Source organism: Pinus tabuliformis, chromosome 8 (assembly GCF_031772625.1).
Source record: "Pinus tabuliformis cultivar Carrire ecotype Pingquan chromosome 8, CPIR1, whole genome shotgun sequence".
Lineage (NCBI taxonomy): Eukaryota > Viridiplantae > Streptophyta > Pinopsida > Pinales > Pinaceae > Pinus > Pinus tabuliformis.
Window position 1 is genome coordinate 819052054 of NC_142294.1, and position 18473 is coordinate 819070526.

Consider the following 18473-nt stretch of genomic DNA (forward strand, 5'->3'; position numbering starts at 1 on the left):
TGGGAAAGCCTCACATCAATCCAAAAGCCGCTGCTACTTCTAAAGACGGATCCCCATCTGAAGAAAAGATGGATGATAAGGAGAACCAAGAAGAAACCGGAAACATGGAGAAACAAGGAAAAACAAACGAAGCAGAATCATCAATTCCCACACCAGAGGAAGGTCAGAGGGGAAATGACGGTAATGAAGAACACATTAGTCTAGCCTCAGACTCTGAAGGCGATTCAAAAGAGAGAGATTCGGAATCTGACAATTCGTTAGCCACTCCAATCAAGACGACCAGAGGGCGGAAATCCAAGAAGAAACAGAGAGAGGAAGAAACTTACAAAGATGTCCTCCAGGGATCTCAAAAAACACTCAAATCAATGATGAATACCAGATCTGGGCGCAAAAGCAACAAGGCTCCAATGGGAGCCTCCTCTCCCCACAAAAGTAAATAATGAAATACGTCTCCTGGAACTGCAGAGGTTTAGGCAGCAGGTCGAAAGAGGAAGCCCTGAAAGATTTAGTGAGAATATACTCGCCTGAAATCCTCCTCATCCAGGAGACAAAGCTGGAGGAACTTTCCCTCCTCCAATCCAGTAAAGTTTTTTGGAACAAAGGCCATGGGAAAGCGGTTAGTGCAAGAGGTGCCTCTGGTGGAATAGCCACCTTCTGAAACAGCACCATATATGACTTCATTCAAGAAAAAAGCAGCTCTCACTGGCTCTTCACTCAACTACTCCACAAGGATTCTGGTCAGCAAGTAAGTATGTTTAATGTTTATGCTCCTGTTTTGTCAAGTGAGAAAAAAATCTGCTGGAATTCGCTCCATACTTTTCTTTTAGAGCAAAACCCCGAGAATATCATAATAGCAGGTGACCTCAATGTCACCCTCGATATTGATGAGAAAAAGGGAGGTTCCATTGTTAGGGATCCTGCCAGAGAATGGGTGGAAGACATAATGTTGGGCTGGGACCTGGAGGATATTAAACCATCTTCAGGGAAATTCACTTGGTCCAATAAAAGAACAAGCCCCAATCATATTGCTGCCCGTCTAGACAGATTTCTTGTCCACTCTTCCTTTCTAACCAGCGGTCTCATGGCATCTTCAAAAATTCTCCCAAATCTCACCTCTGACCATAAACCCATCCTTCTCGAGCTTTCCCTTGATGGCAATCTTGGCCCCATCCCTTTCAGGTTCAGCCCATTGTGGATCCAGCAAGAAGGCTTTCAAGATGTGGTCTCCGACTCTTGGAATAGGCCCGCCCATGGATCTCCTTTCTTTGTGTGGGAAGAGAAAATTAGGATTCTAAAAAGAAATCTAAAAGCCTGGGCTAAAAGACTGCAAACCCCATCATCCAAAAGAAAAGAAAATACAAATAGGCTTGCTGACCATCAACTAGAAATGGAGCAAAATCCGGTTTCCCAAAGTATGCTTCTAAAAGAAGTCGAGCTCCAAAAAGAGGTTCATAGATCCAGCAGGGAGGAGGAAGAATATTGGCGGCAGAAGTCTAGAATTCTCTGGCTGAAATCTGGCGATAAGAACACCAGCTTTTTTCATAAGCAAGCGGAAGCCCGAAAGAACTTCAAATCAGTCTCAGAGATTAAACACCAAAATACCGTGGTCAAGGATTTCGAAGGCATCAAAAAATCTGCATACTCCTACTTCCAAGACCTGTATTCGGCTCCTGAAGAACCAGCTATTGATCCCCACTCTTATCCGATCAATTTAATACCCACTTGTGTCAAGGAATCGGACAACGATATGCTGACAACACCGATTAGTATGGAAGAGCTTGAGGAGGCACTGAACAATATGGAGCCTGATAAAGCCCCAGGGCCAGATGGGTTCTCTGTAAGGTTCTTTGTGACTTGCTGGTCAATAATCAAAAAAGATCTTCTGAGGATGGTCAGAAAATCTCAGAATTGTGTCAAGATAGGTGGTGGCATCAACTCAGCCTTCCTAGCTCTGATTCCAAAAGAGAAAGGCGCCTCTGACTTTAGTAGATTTAGGCCAATATCTTTGTGTAATTCCAGCTATAAATTGGTCTCAAAAATAATAGCCAACAGGCTGAAAAATATCTTGCCAGACATCATCCCTGAAAATCAAGGTGGTTTCATAAAAGGCAGAAAGATTTTGGATAACATTGTGCTGGTTCAAGAAGCAGTCCACTCTAGCTGTCAAAGAAAGGAGAAAGGCATGGTGATTAAGCTCGACTTGGCGAATGCATTCGATAGGGTGAGACATGAATTTCTGTTTGTTGTTATGAAAAAGCTAGGCTTTTCATCAAATTTCATCAACTGGGTGAAAGCCTGTATTGCCTCGCCTTGGATTGCGCCCTTGGTTAATGGCCGTTCTACTGATTTCTTCCAAGCTTCTAGGGGCCTGAGACAGGGATGCCCATTATCTCTGCTCCTATATGTTGTCCAAGCCTCGGTGTTAAGCTTCCAACTAGATCATAATCAGCAAATCCAAACATTGCCAGGACTCAGAACCACTCACAAGGTGAAAGACATTAACCATGCCCAATTTGCTGACGACACTCTGCTGCTTGGAGGAGCCAGCTTGATCTCTGCAAGACATTTCAAGAGGGAACTGGACACTTACAGGCTGATTTCGGGCAGCAAAATCAATTACAAAAAATGCTCTATCTACAGCTGGAATTGCTCGACTAAAGAGCTGGCTGACATAGCAAGACTTTTAGAAATGGAAGGAATCCAAAATTGGGAGTCATTTAAATATCTCGGAATACCAATCTTCAAATCTAAGCCTAAAGTTGCTCACTGGCTGCCGCTGATTGACAAAATAAAAAATAGAATCCAAGCCTGGGGTGCCTCTTGGTTGAACAATGCAGGGAAAGTCATCCTCATGAAATCGGTCCTAATAAGCATGCCTCTATTCCAAAACTCAATCCTCCTTGCCCCAAAAACCTTCCTCAGTAAGCTAGATAGTCTGTTGAGAAGATTTCTGTGGGAAGGTGGGAACAACAATGATAGAAGAATTCATTTAGTGAACTGGGAAATCCTCAGAAATCCCTTTCAGGAAGGAGGCCTCCAGCTGCGCAATTTGGCTGCTCAAAATCTTGCTTTGGGTTCCAAGATTCTTTGGAATTTAGTTTCTGGAAAGACTAGCTGGAGTAAAAGAGTCATTTGGAAGAAATACTTCCATGGGCAGCGTTTGAGATGCCTGGACAAACCTCCAAGAACTCTAAAAGGTTCTCCAATATTCAATCTCTGCAATGCTGCAAGGGAACAATTCAGCCAACATCTATATTGGATCCCGGGTAATGGAAAGAAAATCAATATATGGGATGATTCGATCTTGGGTGACCAGCCAATGAAGAATGTGAATGGGCTTGCAAACATTAAAAATTGGCTTCATTCTCGCAATCTGCACACTTTGTGGGACATTTCGAACTGGAAAGAAGCTCCTGACAGAACCTGGGATGGGTGGAACCTGGGGGAGGTCCCCATAATGCTGCAGGGGGAAGCCTCATTATTACTAGATATGCTCCAAGGAAAATCGCCTTCAAAAACCACTGCTAAAGACAAAAGAGGCTGGGGATCCAGCTCTGGCCATTATACTGTTTCTGAAGGTTACAAAAGAATTATGGCTGTTCCTCATGTTCCTCCAAACCCGACCCAATGGAAATTTATATGGGACTTTCCAGCTCTCCCAAAAATAGACTTCTTCTGCTGGACCGTGGCACATCAAAGCATCCTCACCAGAGATAACTTGAGAAGAAGAGGGATGGAAGGACCTTCTAGATGTCCTCTCTGCAAGTCTGATGAAGAAACTACCAATCACCTGTTGCTGCTATGCCCCTACGCTCAAGAAGTATGGAGGGGGGTGCTGATGTTAGAGCCCATCCTTGCTCTCCCAGACAACATCCCTGCCTTGTTCAGAACCTGGGCCAGCTTATCTCCTTTCTGCCTCAAAAATAAAAGTCTGCTTAAAACCAGCTGGATGTGGATCCCTAAGTTTATTTGCTGGAAATTATGGTTGGAAAGAAACAACAGAATTTTCCGAGAAGAAAGCTGCAGTACAATAAAAGTTATCTCTAAAATAAAAGCATTGTTAGGAGAGGCACTAGAAGCCAACACCTCATCAAGGAACGAAACGGGAATGCTCAGAGAAGAAGAGAAATGGTTCAAAGAATTAGCTCCAATGCTAAAGGAAAGGCCCCCTCAAGCTGTCCCTGTTCATTCCAACTGGGAAATTAGACTGAAAGAACAAGAGTTTATCAAGTGGAGATCGGCCTTGGAAGATCACTGTTTATTCTTCGATGGGGCTTCTAAAGGAAACCCTGGGGTTGCTGGCAGCGGGGGAGTTTTATTGAGCCCTGGAGGCTCTCCGGAATTGAGATTCCATTGGGGTCTTGGAACTGAATCTAACAACAGAGCGAAGGCTCTGGCTCTGTGGCAAGGGCTGACTCAGGCGATCAAAAGAAACATCCTTTCTCTTTCAGTCTTCGGAGATTCAAGAATCATCATTCAGGCCATGATTAGTCCTAAGAACTCTCACCAGGTCCAGTTAGCCCCCATCATCAAGAAAATTAGACTTCTGCTGCCCAAATTTAACAAAATATCATTCTATCATATCCTAAGGAACCTCAATTCCCTAGCTGATTATGAGGCCAACCTTGGTGTCCTCTGTTCTCGAAGATCACTGGTCATTAACTCAACAAAATCTTCTTGTTCAATACCTTAAATCTCCAGCCTGATCCTTCTTCCCTCTTTGAAATAGGGGGTCTCTGTTCAATCATATTGTAATCCGACTTCCCAAGGCTGATCCAAGACTCCGAATTTCTTCTGTTTCTTGATTGTCCCTGTTTCTCCAACGAAGTTACAGGTTCCTAAAGAGTATATCCCAGTGAAATTTTGCAATTCCTCTGTCTATCTCTTCTGAAGGATAGGATCAGAACTCTCAGAACCAGTCTTCCTCGAGAAGTGGCATTCGTGACTTCTTCCAAGTTCTGCATTGGAGACTCAAGTCGTTGAAGACTTCCTCTCAATCTGCGGCCACTCAGCTTCCTGTGTCAAGAATGCCTGCTGGGAAAGCATTTAAAAGATCCGTAGACAGCCATCCGAAGTGAAGTTCCTGATACACAGCCAGCTCAAGCTTGGACCATCTTCTTTCTCCAGATTCTTCAAATATCCTGGTTACACAGATCCAAATCATTGCAAATCTTTCCATAAGTTTATTGAAAGGATCCCTCTGCTCATCTTGCTTCTGTTGACCGAAACCTTTCCGGGCGACTTATCCATCTGTTTACTGAAAGAACTCCATACCTCATCTTGCTGCTGTTGAAGAAACCATTCCAGTGAGATCAAATCTGCCAGATCGAATCCGCATACTTCCCTTTGCTGCACGTCTTTATATGAGCTCAAATATGGAGGAAAGTCGCAGATTTCAGTCATAAGGTCACTTCCCGGGGTTTGTAAGTCTCATTGCAAGGATTCTAAAAAGCTCATCTCCTGGAACTCAAGTGCCACGCTCAAGCATCAGGACAAAGCCAAGTTTACAATCCTTCTTCAAAATGGGGGACGACAGCGACAGAGACTCGAGTTTATAAGGATTGACAAGCAAACGGAAAGTGCCATCGGTTTTTTTGCAGAGAAATCCCTCTATTCTCTGAGGAGCAATCTATCATTTGAGGACATTACATGGGGCGCCGTCTCATCTACAGCCATCAATAAGCCGAAGCAGGTTATTCTCCACCCCAGATCCTCGTTTTGAACAGCACTCCTTTCGATTTGGACCAACATCCTCTTGCACTCCCCTGTTCTCTGTCATGGACTCACCTGAATTGTAAAGCATGCGGTAGCTGATTTACCGCCCATTTCAATATAACCGTTATTGTCCAAAAAAAAAAAAACATTTAATTTTTTTACCACTGCAATTAGATTTTGATAAACAATAATTTTATTATGTAAATAAGGAATAAATTTACATTATGTATACACCATGCATGTATGCAATTTTGATCAGAAACTTCACTGACTAACACATAAAGTAATCCTCTTGTGAAGAAAGTTTAGGGTATGAAACCCTAGGGTCAATAAGTCCCAAGCCACAGAGCAGAGAGAAACAAAAATAAATTGGGCGTGCAGGCCCGACCAAAAATTAGCAACATGGCACACAGGTCCGCAGAAAACCCAAATAAGGGGCAATATATTGCACAAAAAAGCCAGGTGACACTAGATAGATCAGAAAATACAGGGCAAAAACCTACGCCACAGATAAACAACTAAATACAAGCTGAAAGACACAAGCTGCAAATAAATACAGGGCAAATAAATATGGGCACAAGCTGCCCAACTAACTCAAAGGAGAGAGCCGAAGACAAGCCTCAAAGAAAAAAAAAAAGTTGGGCGACAAAACCCAGTGAGAAAATGTGTCAAAATCCATGCGGTGAGTTGAGTAAATGACTTCCAAGAGAAAACGGAATGTGGCGAGAAGAAGCTGAGATGAGGCACATCCAAAACACCTGTGCATAGCTAAGACAAAGACATAAGGCACACCAACGAAAACAAGACTCTGTAGTGAATAAAACCACCCAAATGACCCGAACTAGCCACCGAAAAGGCCCCTCCAATAGACAGCGACAAAACCAAAATTAGAAAAGGCATGAAGAAGATGGCTAAGCAATAGATGGTTGGCCAACCCTCCGCCTCCTTGACTCTTCCACTATGAACTAGGCAGTGGCACAACCAAGTGAAACTGGACAAACTAAACCCATAACATACCACAACAATCGTTTAGCATATCACGAAAATGGCGTCGTATAACCAGAAACAACACTTGCAAGGATAGGGCAACGAAGTGGAAATAAGAAAGGGAGGTACGAACCGAGGTTGAGACAACTAGGATTAACCACCTCGTCCCCTAGATTTTAAGAATTAAACTTGTAGTAATAAGATGTAAATAGAAAAGAAATCCAACTATATTAAGAGATAGTGTGACCTAGAAATCAATTATAAATTTTTAATAATTTTAATATCTTAAATATAACTTTGATTACTCAAATGCTTTTAAATTACATATTTACTTTGACAATTAAAATACTTTTAAATTACATATTTACTTTGACAATTAAAATACTTTTAAATTACATATTTTTTTTATAATTTTAATATCTCACATATAACTTTGATGACTCAAATACTTTTAAATTACTTATTTTGATAACTCAAATATTTTTAAATTACATATTAACTATTACATATTTTTAGTTAAGCCAACTCACAAACACAATATCCCCTACCCAAAAAATCTATTCTTTAAATAAAATATAAATTAGATTTTAAAAAAATCAATTTAAATTAATTATATCATATTAAATATTTAAAAAATACATTAACTTACGCAACTAATTACATCATATCAAAAATTTGAAAAAATTATAAAAAATCAATTTAAATTAATTATATCATATTAAAAATTAAAAAAAATACATTAACTTACGCAACGAATTACATCATATCAAAAATTTGAAAAAACAATTACTTTTAAAGAAGGAAAAACATTCCTCTGGTACTAGTTGCGCCGACATAATAAAGGGACACTTTTGGTCCATTTGAGTTATAGTTTTGATTTCAGTTAAATTTAGCAACATAATTTTTCGGTGTTTGCATTGGTAGTTTTAACATGATAAAGGGAGTCGTTTAACGAGGTAGAAGAATTGTTCAGACGGTTAAAAGTGGTAAAAAAATTCTAATTTTTTTTGTAGAAGCAGTGGTTGAATCTTGTTTTTGATGGTGGAAATGGATTCAACGCCATCAAAATCGTGTAAGACACTTAAAATTTTGAAGTTTAACAACTATAACTTGGATTTACAAAAATTCTTATCGAATTTTCTCTAAATATGGCCGGAATTTCCATAACTTTCCGGGCAACTCCTCCGCCTCATTAGACTACACAATGATAAAGGGTTACTTTTTGGTCAATTGGAGTCATAGTTTTGATTTAAGTCAAACTTAGCCCAATAATTTAAGATTTTTGAACACAATGGATCCAAGTAACCAAATGTTTAGAGTCATTAAAAAAAACTTGTTTCATTTTTTATTTATTTTTTAATATTTTCATTATTTTTAACGATATTTAAAAAAAAAAAATATTGAAATAATAAGGTTTTACGTTTTAGATAATGTTGTTGTTTTTTTTTAATAATTTGTCTAAAATATGATAGGGATTTTTTGCAATTATAAATTTGAGTTGTAAACTTTTCATATTTTAGTGATTTTTGATGTTGAATTTATATTTGTGATTAAAAATTTATTTTAAAAAACAATAATTAAGATTCGGTAAAAAAAATTAGCAGAGTTTTTAATTTTTACTAAAAACTCTAAAACATCACATATATAATATGTTGAAAATTATATTATTAAATTTTATAAAAAAATATAAATATAAACTAATGAGGTTATGTCATTATTAAAAAGAAAACTAAAAAGAAAAATGAAGAAACCTTTTTGAAAATTTGATATGAATAGTATACATTACACAGAGACGTCAAGTTTCTTTTTTGAAATATCATGTTTAATGTGATTTAATTAATATATATTTTCTTTACATTTTACTAAATCCAATTTTTAAAAACAAAATAATTTATATAATTAACGAAATTATTAAATTTATAAAAAACCAATTCATACTTGTATTTTAGTCATCAACCTGTCGTCCGACCAATTGATTTTCGTAACGTTTTGACTTTTAAGCAATTTTGGCAAAAACTTCACCACAAGGAGAATGTTATCTTTGTTTCGTACTCTCTGCTAAAATAGGAAAATACTATCGTACTCTAAAGCTGGCTACTACAAGTAGAGGAGGCACATGAGTTTGGAGATATTCAACATAATTCTCGTACATTGTGCGCACCCATTAAAGGAGCATTGAATGCAATGTGGCATCCATCCCATCCAGAAATGCCAAGAAACCTTAGACTTCCAAGGAGGTACAGTTAAGCCCTTCGATAAAAAGGAATTCAACCTGGTTTTGTGCAAAACAGGTTTCTGAGTAGCAGAACGGCGGTAGCACCGTAGCAGTAAAATGTGAGATATTATCAAACATAAACAATTTATTTAGAGAGAAACACAGTAGCTCCGAGTGACAGAACTTTCCTAGTTTACTATGCAGGTTTTTGCATGAGGTGAGGACCATGTTCAAACCTTTTGAGTTCACAACCCATCTGTAATGTGAGTACAACCTGTTTTCTGCAAGAGAAAGGTGGAAATTTGAGGTTTTTGCAAGAGCTGAACGCTGGAAGGAACATCCTGTTCAGAGGAAGCAACCATACATAGCACTCAATGGCATCCATTAGAGAAAAACCACCACCAATGTTAATTCTGGTATGGTTACCAGTAAGTTTGTATTTGAAGTTCTTTCTTATTTCTTTTGCAAAATGCCTTCATGGCACTGGGATCTGTAATCTTCCTTATGTATGTTTGTGGTTTCTTAGGAATTTTTTGGCTTCTTCAGTGAAACCATCCAAAACCCATGTTTCCTTTCTATCATCAAAGTTTGTACATTTTGAATAAGGCATTCAGTACCATCATGCAAACAAAAACATTGATGTAGGATAGTAACAAATTTCATCCAGTTTGCCTTCAAGCCCTATTATGTTCTCCATCCTTTCTTGGAGATAGAACATAGTGTTCAGTAGAAGATTTGTGATGTTTTACTGAACCTTTCTCCCATGGGTAGTTTCCCCCGCATCTAGACTTCATGATATAAAAGTCATATGCTTCATCTGTTGCCTTGGTAGTGGATTAGGTTAAACATCTATCTTAAGATAAGCCAAGCTGAATTGGTTTAAAAAATGTGTTTTTTTTTTCTTTCCAAGTTACTGGGAGACACAAATACAAGGAAAGCTACATATATGTTAGTTCTTTAGAACTTTTTGGTTAGAATACAGCTGGAGACAGAAACCAGACACACACATAGTGAATGCTTGTTAATTACTTGTTTTAAAGTACACAATTGATTCTAAATTAAATTCCATGGGGAAGAAGAGTTCATACACAATGGAAATCTTACATAAGATGCAAAAATAGATTTTCATGCATATGCCTTTATGTGGTTCTGGACATTATTTCTAATAAAGTTATAAAATTTTGCTTTAAAAATGCAAAGTGGACAACGAAGCTTGGCTAATGTTAAAATATTGCTTCATCAAATGCTTTTTATAAAGCAAAACAATAAATTGTTTGACAATTTTATTGAAATTTGAGAACATGCATGTACATGATAAAATCCTTGTACAATGAGAGAACTCTAGTTGATGCGTGGTAGCATGGCAATAATCAAGTTTAACGACATATTCACTTCTGGTTGTTGAAATCTCTATGAATGTTGATTTTTTTACTCTCTCTATTTCCTTTTTTTTTTCTTCTCATTGGCTAGTGGTAGGGGAGTGAGAATGCGGCAGGGGAATCTGTCATAGATTTACCCAAAGTGGACCCGAGTAATCTGACATAGAGGAATCTATCATATATTTACACAGAGTGGATCCGAGTCATCTGAGATAGAGGCATGTTGTACCCCTTCTATATACTAATCCATGAAGGATGCAAGGTATATTTAGAAAGGGTCCATCTTTATATATCCTTGTGTATCCAAGGAGGTTGGGGGCAATTCATCAGCATACTTTTTATCTGATAAGTAGTTGTTGGGGTTTGAGGCAATTCAGGAACATATTGTTTTTCTAATAAGTAGCTGTTGACATAGGCTAATTATTTTTGCATCTTTTTAGTGTAATCGATGAACATAACTGACAACTCTCCACCAGTTTAGCGGTGAGTCATTAATGAGTTTAACTGACAACTCTCATATAACTTAGTGATGTGTGATTACTATAAATACCTAGCTTTCAATTAACTCTAACAACTCTCATCTAACTTAGTGATCAGTCATTAACTAAATTAAGGATGATTCGTTAATGGCTCAAACATTAAATTAATGAGCATACAAATAAAATAGCCCATGGCCAAAAATATTGGAGGCATTATTTAATATAAGTGGCCTTGCAAATGTCAAATCACTACATTATTATGGAATTATGAGCTTGCTTACTTAAACCTCATAAATATAGGTTTATTTACTTACAAATAATGTTGTGTTTAGGAATGCATCAATTATCATAGATATTTTAGAATTAAAAGTAAATACATATGGACTAGATGTTGTGATAACATAAATATATGCCAAACATGATTATAACATCCACACTATGCATATATGTTCTAGACAAATCTTGTTCTTTCTCTTGTATTCAAGGTGAATGTGCTCAAAGAGTAATACAAGTCACTATAATCATTAACATGATATTACATGCATTTATTTTACATCCTTTTATATACTTCTCTACTACAATCTTGCATTTCTCTACTACATTAATAACCAAGAATATCAATCTTGAAAAATAAAAGAATCATTGTGCAATTTCATATACCTCAAAGCTTAATGTTCTATTTGGAATTAGAAAGAAGAAAAAACAATTGATGCCTTCTACACCAATGCTTCCATGTCTCACCCTTAATAAACTATCATGAGTTATAATCTCAAGTAATATCTATTGTGAGAAGCTTTAAGCATACTTGCACATCATCCTCACAATTAAGATAATGGAGGGGCAAGCTTGATTCGATTACGTTTTCTCACTCCAACCCCATGCATTGAGTTCTTCAAGAACACACCATTGCATTAGAATCAATTTCTAAAATTCCTCCACTTTGTGTTGATCATCAACACATTTAAGTCGCAACTCTACTAATTGGTTTCTTTAATTCAAGGAGCATCTCTACTTAGGAGTAACTCTTTATAAGTGAGATTGCAAAGAAGAAACATGGAGACCAATTTTTGGTGCCTCAAAATTCATGAGTGTAAGGATTTCACATAAAAGAAAAAATATCTATTTTAATTCATAAAAATAATGAATACATACATCTCACATTTATATGACTTTTGGATTAGGGCCACATTAAATATAGAAAGACAGAAGCTGCAAGTGTAGATGCCACATATGGTGCACTTTCACTTAAATGCATTAAAACACACAATATGATGACTTATATGGTTAGATAAGTGAAAGGTGCATGGCCCCACATGTTAACCCCTAAAGTTTCCCTTTTCAATTTGGAGGATTAAGGATCAACACATTTCATCAAGTTGGAGGCTCAAAGACAGACGTAGATACAGGTTGGGAGTAGTTCCCAGGGAGATTGGTTGTAGGATGGATACAATAATGATTCAGATATAGTTTCCCTCCTTATTTTACTCCCTTTCCTTAATAAAAAACACATTGACTTTAAGTGAAAGTGGCAACCAATCTCTTGTTTCCTTAAGATTTGGTTTTGCCTAGTGAAGCTTTACACTAGGCTTGCTAGATTTTGCGGCAACAACTATTAGCCCGCGTCATTTGTCATCTAGGCTTCTATTTTGGTGGGCATTCCATGGGTTTGAAGCTTGTTCCTTTATTAATGTTGTGACATTTTCTTGTCATGAAATTTTAAAAAATATTCCAATTTTTTTTATTCATTTTTTATTTATTTATTTATTTTATTTTTTTATGCACTTTGTAAATAAATGTATGTGCGCATTTTTATAAGCGCTATACACATATATATGTTTCGTTATATTTTTATAAAGTTTTTTAATAAAGCGCTTATATAAAGCACCATCACTTTTGTGCGGTGGAGATCTGACATAAATAGATCATCGGTCATAATTCCAAAGCAGACCCCCCCGCTTGCTCGATTTTTAACAGAAGGGGGGGGGGAGGGGTGGTTCGCAGCCTGTGGTTAATAGCAAACCCCCCCACCCCCCGCCCTCTTCAAACCCGCTTCTGGTTTTCTGCGAAAGTACTATTGCTGCCAATTTTCTTTTCTGCTACCACCATTTAATTCGTCATCAAATATCATTTCCGCCAACCGTTATTTGCATTAACTCCCGATGTTGTTGAATATTACCGTTATCCCGCACTCATTTGTTTTATCCAAAGTTAATGCCTCATTTCCCCCTTTGACAAATAAATTACAACAAAAGAAGGAAAGCACCATTTCTCAACCGTTCAAAGCAATCAACTGCAAGTTGTCTTCAAGCTCTACCATTTCACAGGTAATCCTATTTCTATTTACCCCCTTTTTTTACTGCAAAGATGAGTTTGCAAAAGGAAAATCATCAAATACTCAGGCTAAGATTCCACCTTCTTTTGCATTTGTAAAATTCGATGAAATGTCGTTAATAGATCTGGATGCTAAGATTGTGGAAACAAAGTACGAATTTGAAATTTATGACATTAGAGGAAATTTTATCCTAAAAGTGGTATCCTAAGGAAAAATAATAAAATAATAGTTAAAATAATAAAATAAGAGTTATGAATTTTGGAGAGAAAATAATAAAACTACTTTTTTAATTGTATTTTTGGCTTATCTCCTTATAGGTTTACTCAAATTTAAAGTGTAGACACTCGTTGGACGTGGAATAAATTCCGCATTCAACAAGTGTCTACACTTTAAATTTGAGTAAACCTATAAGGATATAAGCAAAAAATACAATAAAAAAAGTAGTTTTTCTTCTTTTCCCTCCAAAATATTTACATGTACCTCTTTTCAAATTTAAAGGATTTTGATTGGTTTACATATTATGACATGGAAATTACGTGAAAATTTCATGGGGGATTTTAGGCTAAAATTTCCTCTAATGACTGCAGAATTGGGCATTTCAAAAGTTCCAAGATAATAGTGATGAGTTTTCTCTTTGGGAATCCTTCCTTCCCCATTTCATCTTTCCACAGACCCACCATTTTCTTGAGTTTTTTGTATGGTGCCCAAATTGATATTTACCAAGTGAAAAATCTGTTATTACCAAGAATGGCGAACCTTTGTTTTATATTACCTCTCAATCAATTCTACAGGCTCTACAAGTTGTTGTTCCTAGTTCTCTACATCCCATTTCCGGTGAAGTTTTATTTGAAATCTATCAGAGATTAACCTCTCAACAAAGAAACTCCATTTTTGAATCCTTTTTACCAGAAGGAACCAACATTCCTCAACATAACCCTTTTTATCCCTCAAGTATCTTCTTAGAGATTTCCAAATAAATCATACCCATGTTATGTTGTTTATTTGGGTATGAAAGTGATGAAGTGGTAGATGAAGTAGTGTTAGGTTTTATGTCAACTCTTTCACCAAGAAAGAAGCCTTCAAATTTATTCAATTTCCGTAAGTTTCTTTCAGACATCATTAATGAGCCGTTTTTGAAATTTGGAATTGAAGGGGCATTTAAACATTATTCAGTTTTAGTCAATTTGTTCTTGTATCATCAGTCATGAAGGTTCCTTTGAATACAATTGCAAAAACAAGATACACAAGTGGTTCAATGGTTGGTTTTTCACTGGACTTCTTTGGTTAGGAAAAAATTTGAAGAGTTTTCTTTTACAATTTTTTTGGACCAATTTTTATTAATATGTTTTAGTCTTTCAAGCACAATTTGCTTTTGAGTGAACAGACTGAGTTAGGTGATTGGTATTTGTATAAGAATTTTACTAAGATAGGAATGTATGGATTTGAACTTCCTCCATATCGTTTACCAATTTTTCTCCCAATCAGGATATTTTCTCTTGAATTCATTAGATAAAGTCTCAATGTAGATCATTTGCATTTCCTAACAAGAAAGAAAGAGACCATATTCAATCTCAAAGCACAGATAGGACCCTTTGTTGTAAATACTAGTGCAATCGATAAGGATGTTGAATTTCTGTTAACAAAAATGAAATTCACCAAGGGAATCATATGGTCTTATGATCCAATTGGGAAGATTTCATCTATCAGAGTTAAACAAGGTTCTACTTCCTATGTTCATTCACCTAAACTAGATATTGAAAGATATGCCAACAAAGAAACATGGGAAGAAGGTACATTAGTAGAGTTACTAGAAGAACAAGCAGTGGACCAATAAGTGAAACTTAATGTTTTAGTAACTCCTCAGCAAAGGGAAAAAGAACTCAAAAGGGTAATTGAAAATGTTCTGCATTCCACATTCGAATTAGAGTGAAAAAAATCAGAGTCTACAAAAGGAAAAAAGTGAGGGAAACAGAAGAAGATATGTCAGTGACTAGGTGTACAAATGTACTTACACCTTCTATAGTTATTCTCTCAAGCGAGTCTATGTTCAATTTGCAGCAAATGGAAACAACAGCATGAAGATTTTCTTCTTCAACTCCTTCAGCTAATCAAAGTATTTATTCTAAATTCATGGAGATCAAAAGGGAGAATGAAGCTTTGAAGTCAATTACTTACACTCAATTATGTAATCAAATTTCTTCTACAAAGAATAGGATACTCGCAGCCTTAGATGTTGATAAACGTTAGTTTCAAATGTATTTCTTAGAACCAAAAGTCTGAGGAGCTAAGTCTACAAAATATTTTAAAACCTTTGTATTTTCTTTTACACAAAGCAAATCCATCGAGTTGATCAAATTGATCTCCATAACGAGACAGGGGAGATGATATATTCTACCTTGACAAGTTCAACAATTAGTTTGTCAAATTTGCAAAATTTATTAAATAATACAATTTCTGAGTTAAAGATGCAGAGAATGTCCTCTCTTGCTAAAGATACCAAAGTCAAATCATTGGAGGACATAATCATCAAGTTGGGATTAGATCCTCATGATATCAATGCTACCTAGGAGATCATAAAAAACAAATATGCAAACATTCAAGCTCTTCGCAAGAGATTAAAGATGTCAACTACTGAATATCAACCAACACAAGAAGTTGGAGAGCCGGATAAAGAAAAGGAATTGCTATTATCAATAATGATTGAGCAAAATATGCAAATCCAAAAAATGGAAACAAAGATGGAACATATACTGAAGGAAAGAGAGCAAATAAGAAATATAGTGCCTTCTACATTCCAAGTAAGCTCATAAAGAAATATTGCAATAAAGGAGTTAACATAAGCCTTATCGTCTTTAAGATTAAAGAATGAAGAGATTGATAAACTGAAGAAAGCTTTAGAAAAAGTTGAGCAAGAGAAAATTAAGTCAGATAATGCTTTGGTTGCAGAACTCCAAAAGACTTATAGATTACGGAAACAACTTGAATGCTTTTCAAGTCATGTTGATAGTGTTAAATGCCTAATTCAAGCTAAAGAAAGAATTTGGATGGAGATCATCTCTTCAGTCTCTGATGTTTGGACATCAATCAAGATCATGATTGAACAAGAGGCGCTGTTGGAACAAGCAGAAAGGTCCATAGATGAAATCAAGAATGAGCTTGGAAATAAACCCAATCAAGTTAGTAAAATCATAAAGTTTTTAAATTCAAAGACAAAACAGGAATTAGAAGAAAGGGATATTGTTTACATGACTCATTCTATTATTCAAACCAAGACAATTCTGACTAAGAAAAACTTGATGATGCAAATGAAGGAAAAATGTAATTCTATGCAGGTTCAAATCAACAAGTTCAAAAAGAAGTTTTCTACCCTACAACAAAGAGGTTTACCATCATTTAAAAATTCACGGGGAAAAATGGTAATTGAAGAAGAATATCAAAGATTACTCAACATGGATGCAATGGATAAATCAAAATTTGCTGGAGTAAAAGGAGCTTTGACTGGTCAAAATATTCTTGAAAAAATAGCTGATGATTTATTTATTTGTTATGAGATCAAATATTTGTTCACAGTTAAACCAACCTTTCAAAAATACACTGAAGTAGATGAAGCCTATAGAAAAATGGTTGTGTTAACTTATCTAGTGGGAGAAGAATGGGAGCAACTTATTGATCTTTTATCTTAAACTCTCAAAGTCAAAGGAGTATCTCGCAGACAGGCTATCTTTTGGCAAATACTCAAGGAAGATCTAGATTTAAAGGAGCAAAATTAGAACAGACTCAAATATTTGGGATCAAATCTAGAAATCAAGGGCAATTGAAGACAACCAAGCAAAATATTTTCTATTTTAGTTGAAGTTTTATTGAATATTATCCAAGTTATATTTTGGATAATAAATTATTTTCATTGTAATCTTTAGAAGATAGGATTTTGTAAAGACTTTATATATTGGTTTTATTTTGAATGGAAAAGGGTTGATTCCTGGAACAAAAATTTGAAGATTTATATATACCTGAGCATTTTAAAGTTAATCAAGGAGTATTTCTATGTTTTTCATGTGAGTGCTTACAGTGCTTTATTATCTTATTTCTTTGTACATTTATGATTGTGTAGATCTTGGGAAAGGAAAGGTTGCGAATTAACCTCCCTGAAATCCCCTGCGAAAGTTATATTTAATATCAGGTTAAATTAAGCAAATTATCTATTTGTTTCGGTTACTCTAAAATTTATAGATTGTTGCCTTCTATACAATTCCTAAATATATAATGTCAAGTTATGGGAGATATTTCTATATGTTTTTGTTCTCATTGGATCATTAAGTATTTAGATTGGATACATTTAATTATCTAATGTCTTTTAAATTCTTCTATCAATGCCTTTAAAATGATTGTATGCTGTTACTATTAGAAATCAACACTTTGGTTTGTCTTCGAAAGGATAAGGTCTATTTACTTAAACGAGGGTTTTTATCCTTGAACCAACCATCTTTAAAGCACACCCACTACATAGATACTTTGACATAGTTCTCTAGCTAGGAATTGTCAACAATGGACAAAAATCAAATTTATATTTCTCCCCCGAATTCTCTTGACTTCAATGCCCTTTTTTATCGTATATGGAAGCTCATCCCTCAAGCCAAGGGCAAGAAGGGCCAAGGAAAGGCCGAGTCAGCCAGAAGGGTGAGAAGAAGAAGAAGGTTTTGAGCAAGATCAAGTGCTTCCATTGCCATGAGTTTGGGCACTATGCCACTAAGTGTCCTAATCAGAAGAAAGAGTTCAAAAAGGATCATGTGGTTGCATCAGCTGAGGTAGATGCATTTTCTTCTCAGTTCGAGAAATATTTCTCATTGATAACTTGCATGGAAAGCTCAGTAAGCAACAATGTATGGTTATATTGATTCAGGAGCCTCCTTCCATATGACCGAGAATAAGGAAAATTTTAGCCACTTGAAAGAGGACATGTAGTTTCATATTGAGCTGGGAGATGATGACAAGTACGTGACTAGGGGAGTTGGTACTGTTAGTTTTGAGAGGGAGTTAGGTAGCTCTCTCCATCTCAGAGATGTCATCTATGTATTAGGCCTGAAGAAGAATCTTGCTTCAGTGGCTACCCTAGAGAAAAGGGTTATGATGTCATCTTTAGCAGAGGTAAGGCGTACCTCAAGCACATAGCTTCTAAATGTGTGAAGCATATAGGTGTGAGGATGAAGAATCTGTACTTGCTGCAGGTTGAGACAGATGCGACCTTGAGCAGCAAGATAGGAAGTGTGCAGAGTAGAGATGTGAGGTTTGAGGAGATCAGAGTGCTGAGGGAGTCCTTATAGTGAGAGCAGGTTAGAGTACCTAAGAAGGAGCTATGTGCTCCTAAG

General features: G+C 36.3%; 1 protein-coding gene across 1 annotated transcript; it reads left to right on the forward strand.

The window, feature by feature from the left end:
• Window positions 1-1387: 1387 nt before the first annotated feature.
• Window positions 1388-5722, forward strand: LOC149238100 (uncharacterized). The gene is made up of 3 exons (XM_089369466.1): window positions 1388-2009; window positions 2109-4515; window positions 5296-5722. Exons 1-3 carry the CDS (start codon window positions 1388-1390, stop codon window positions 5720-5722), a joined length of 3456 nt encoding a protein of 1151 aa, XP_089225592.1.
• The last annotated feature ends 12751 nt before the right edge of the window (window positions 5723-18473 follow it).

Excerpts from the sequence above, each read along its gene's own strand:
- LOC149238100 (XM_089369466.1), top strand. The coding sequence starts at position 1,388 with ATGGAGCAAAATCCGGTTTCCCAAAGTATGCTTCTAAAAGAAGTCGAG. Across the intron at positions 2,010-2,108 it reads ATTTAGGCCAATATCTTTGT|GCAGAAAGATTTTGGATAAC; the intron begins GTAATTCCAGCT and ends GTTTCATAAAAG. Across the intron at positions 4,516-5,295 it reads AAGAACTCTCACCAGGTCCA|AAACCATTCCAGTGAGATCA; the intron begins GTTAGCCCCCAT and ends CTGCTGTTGAAG.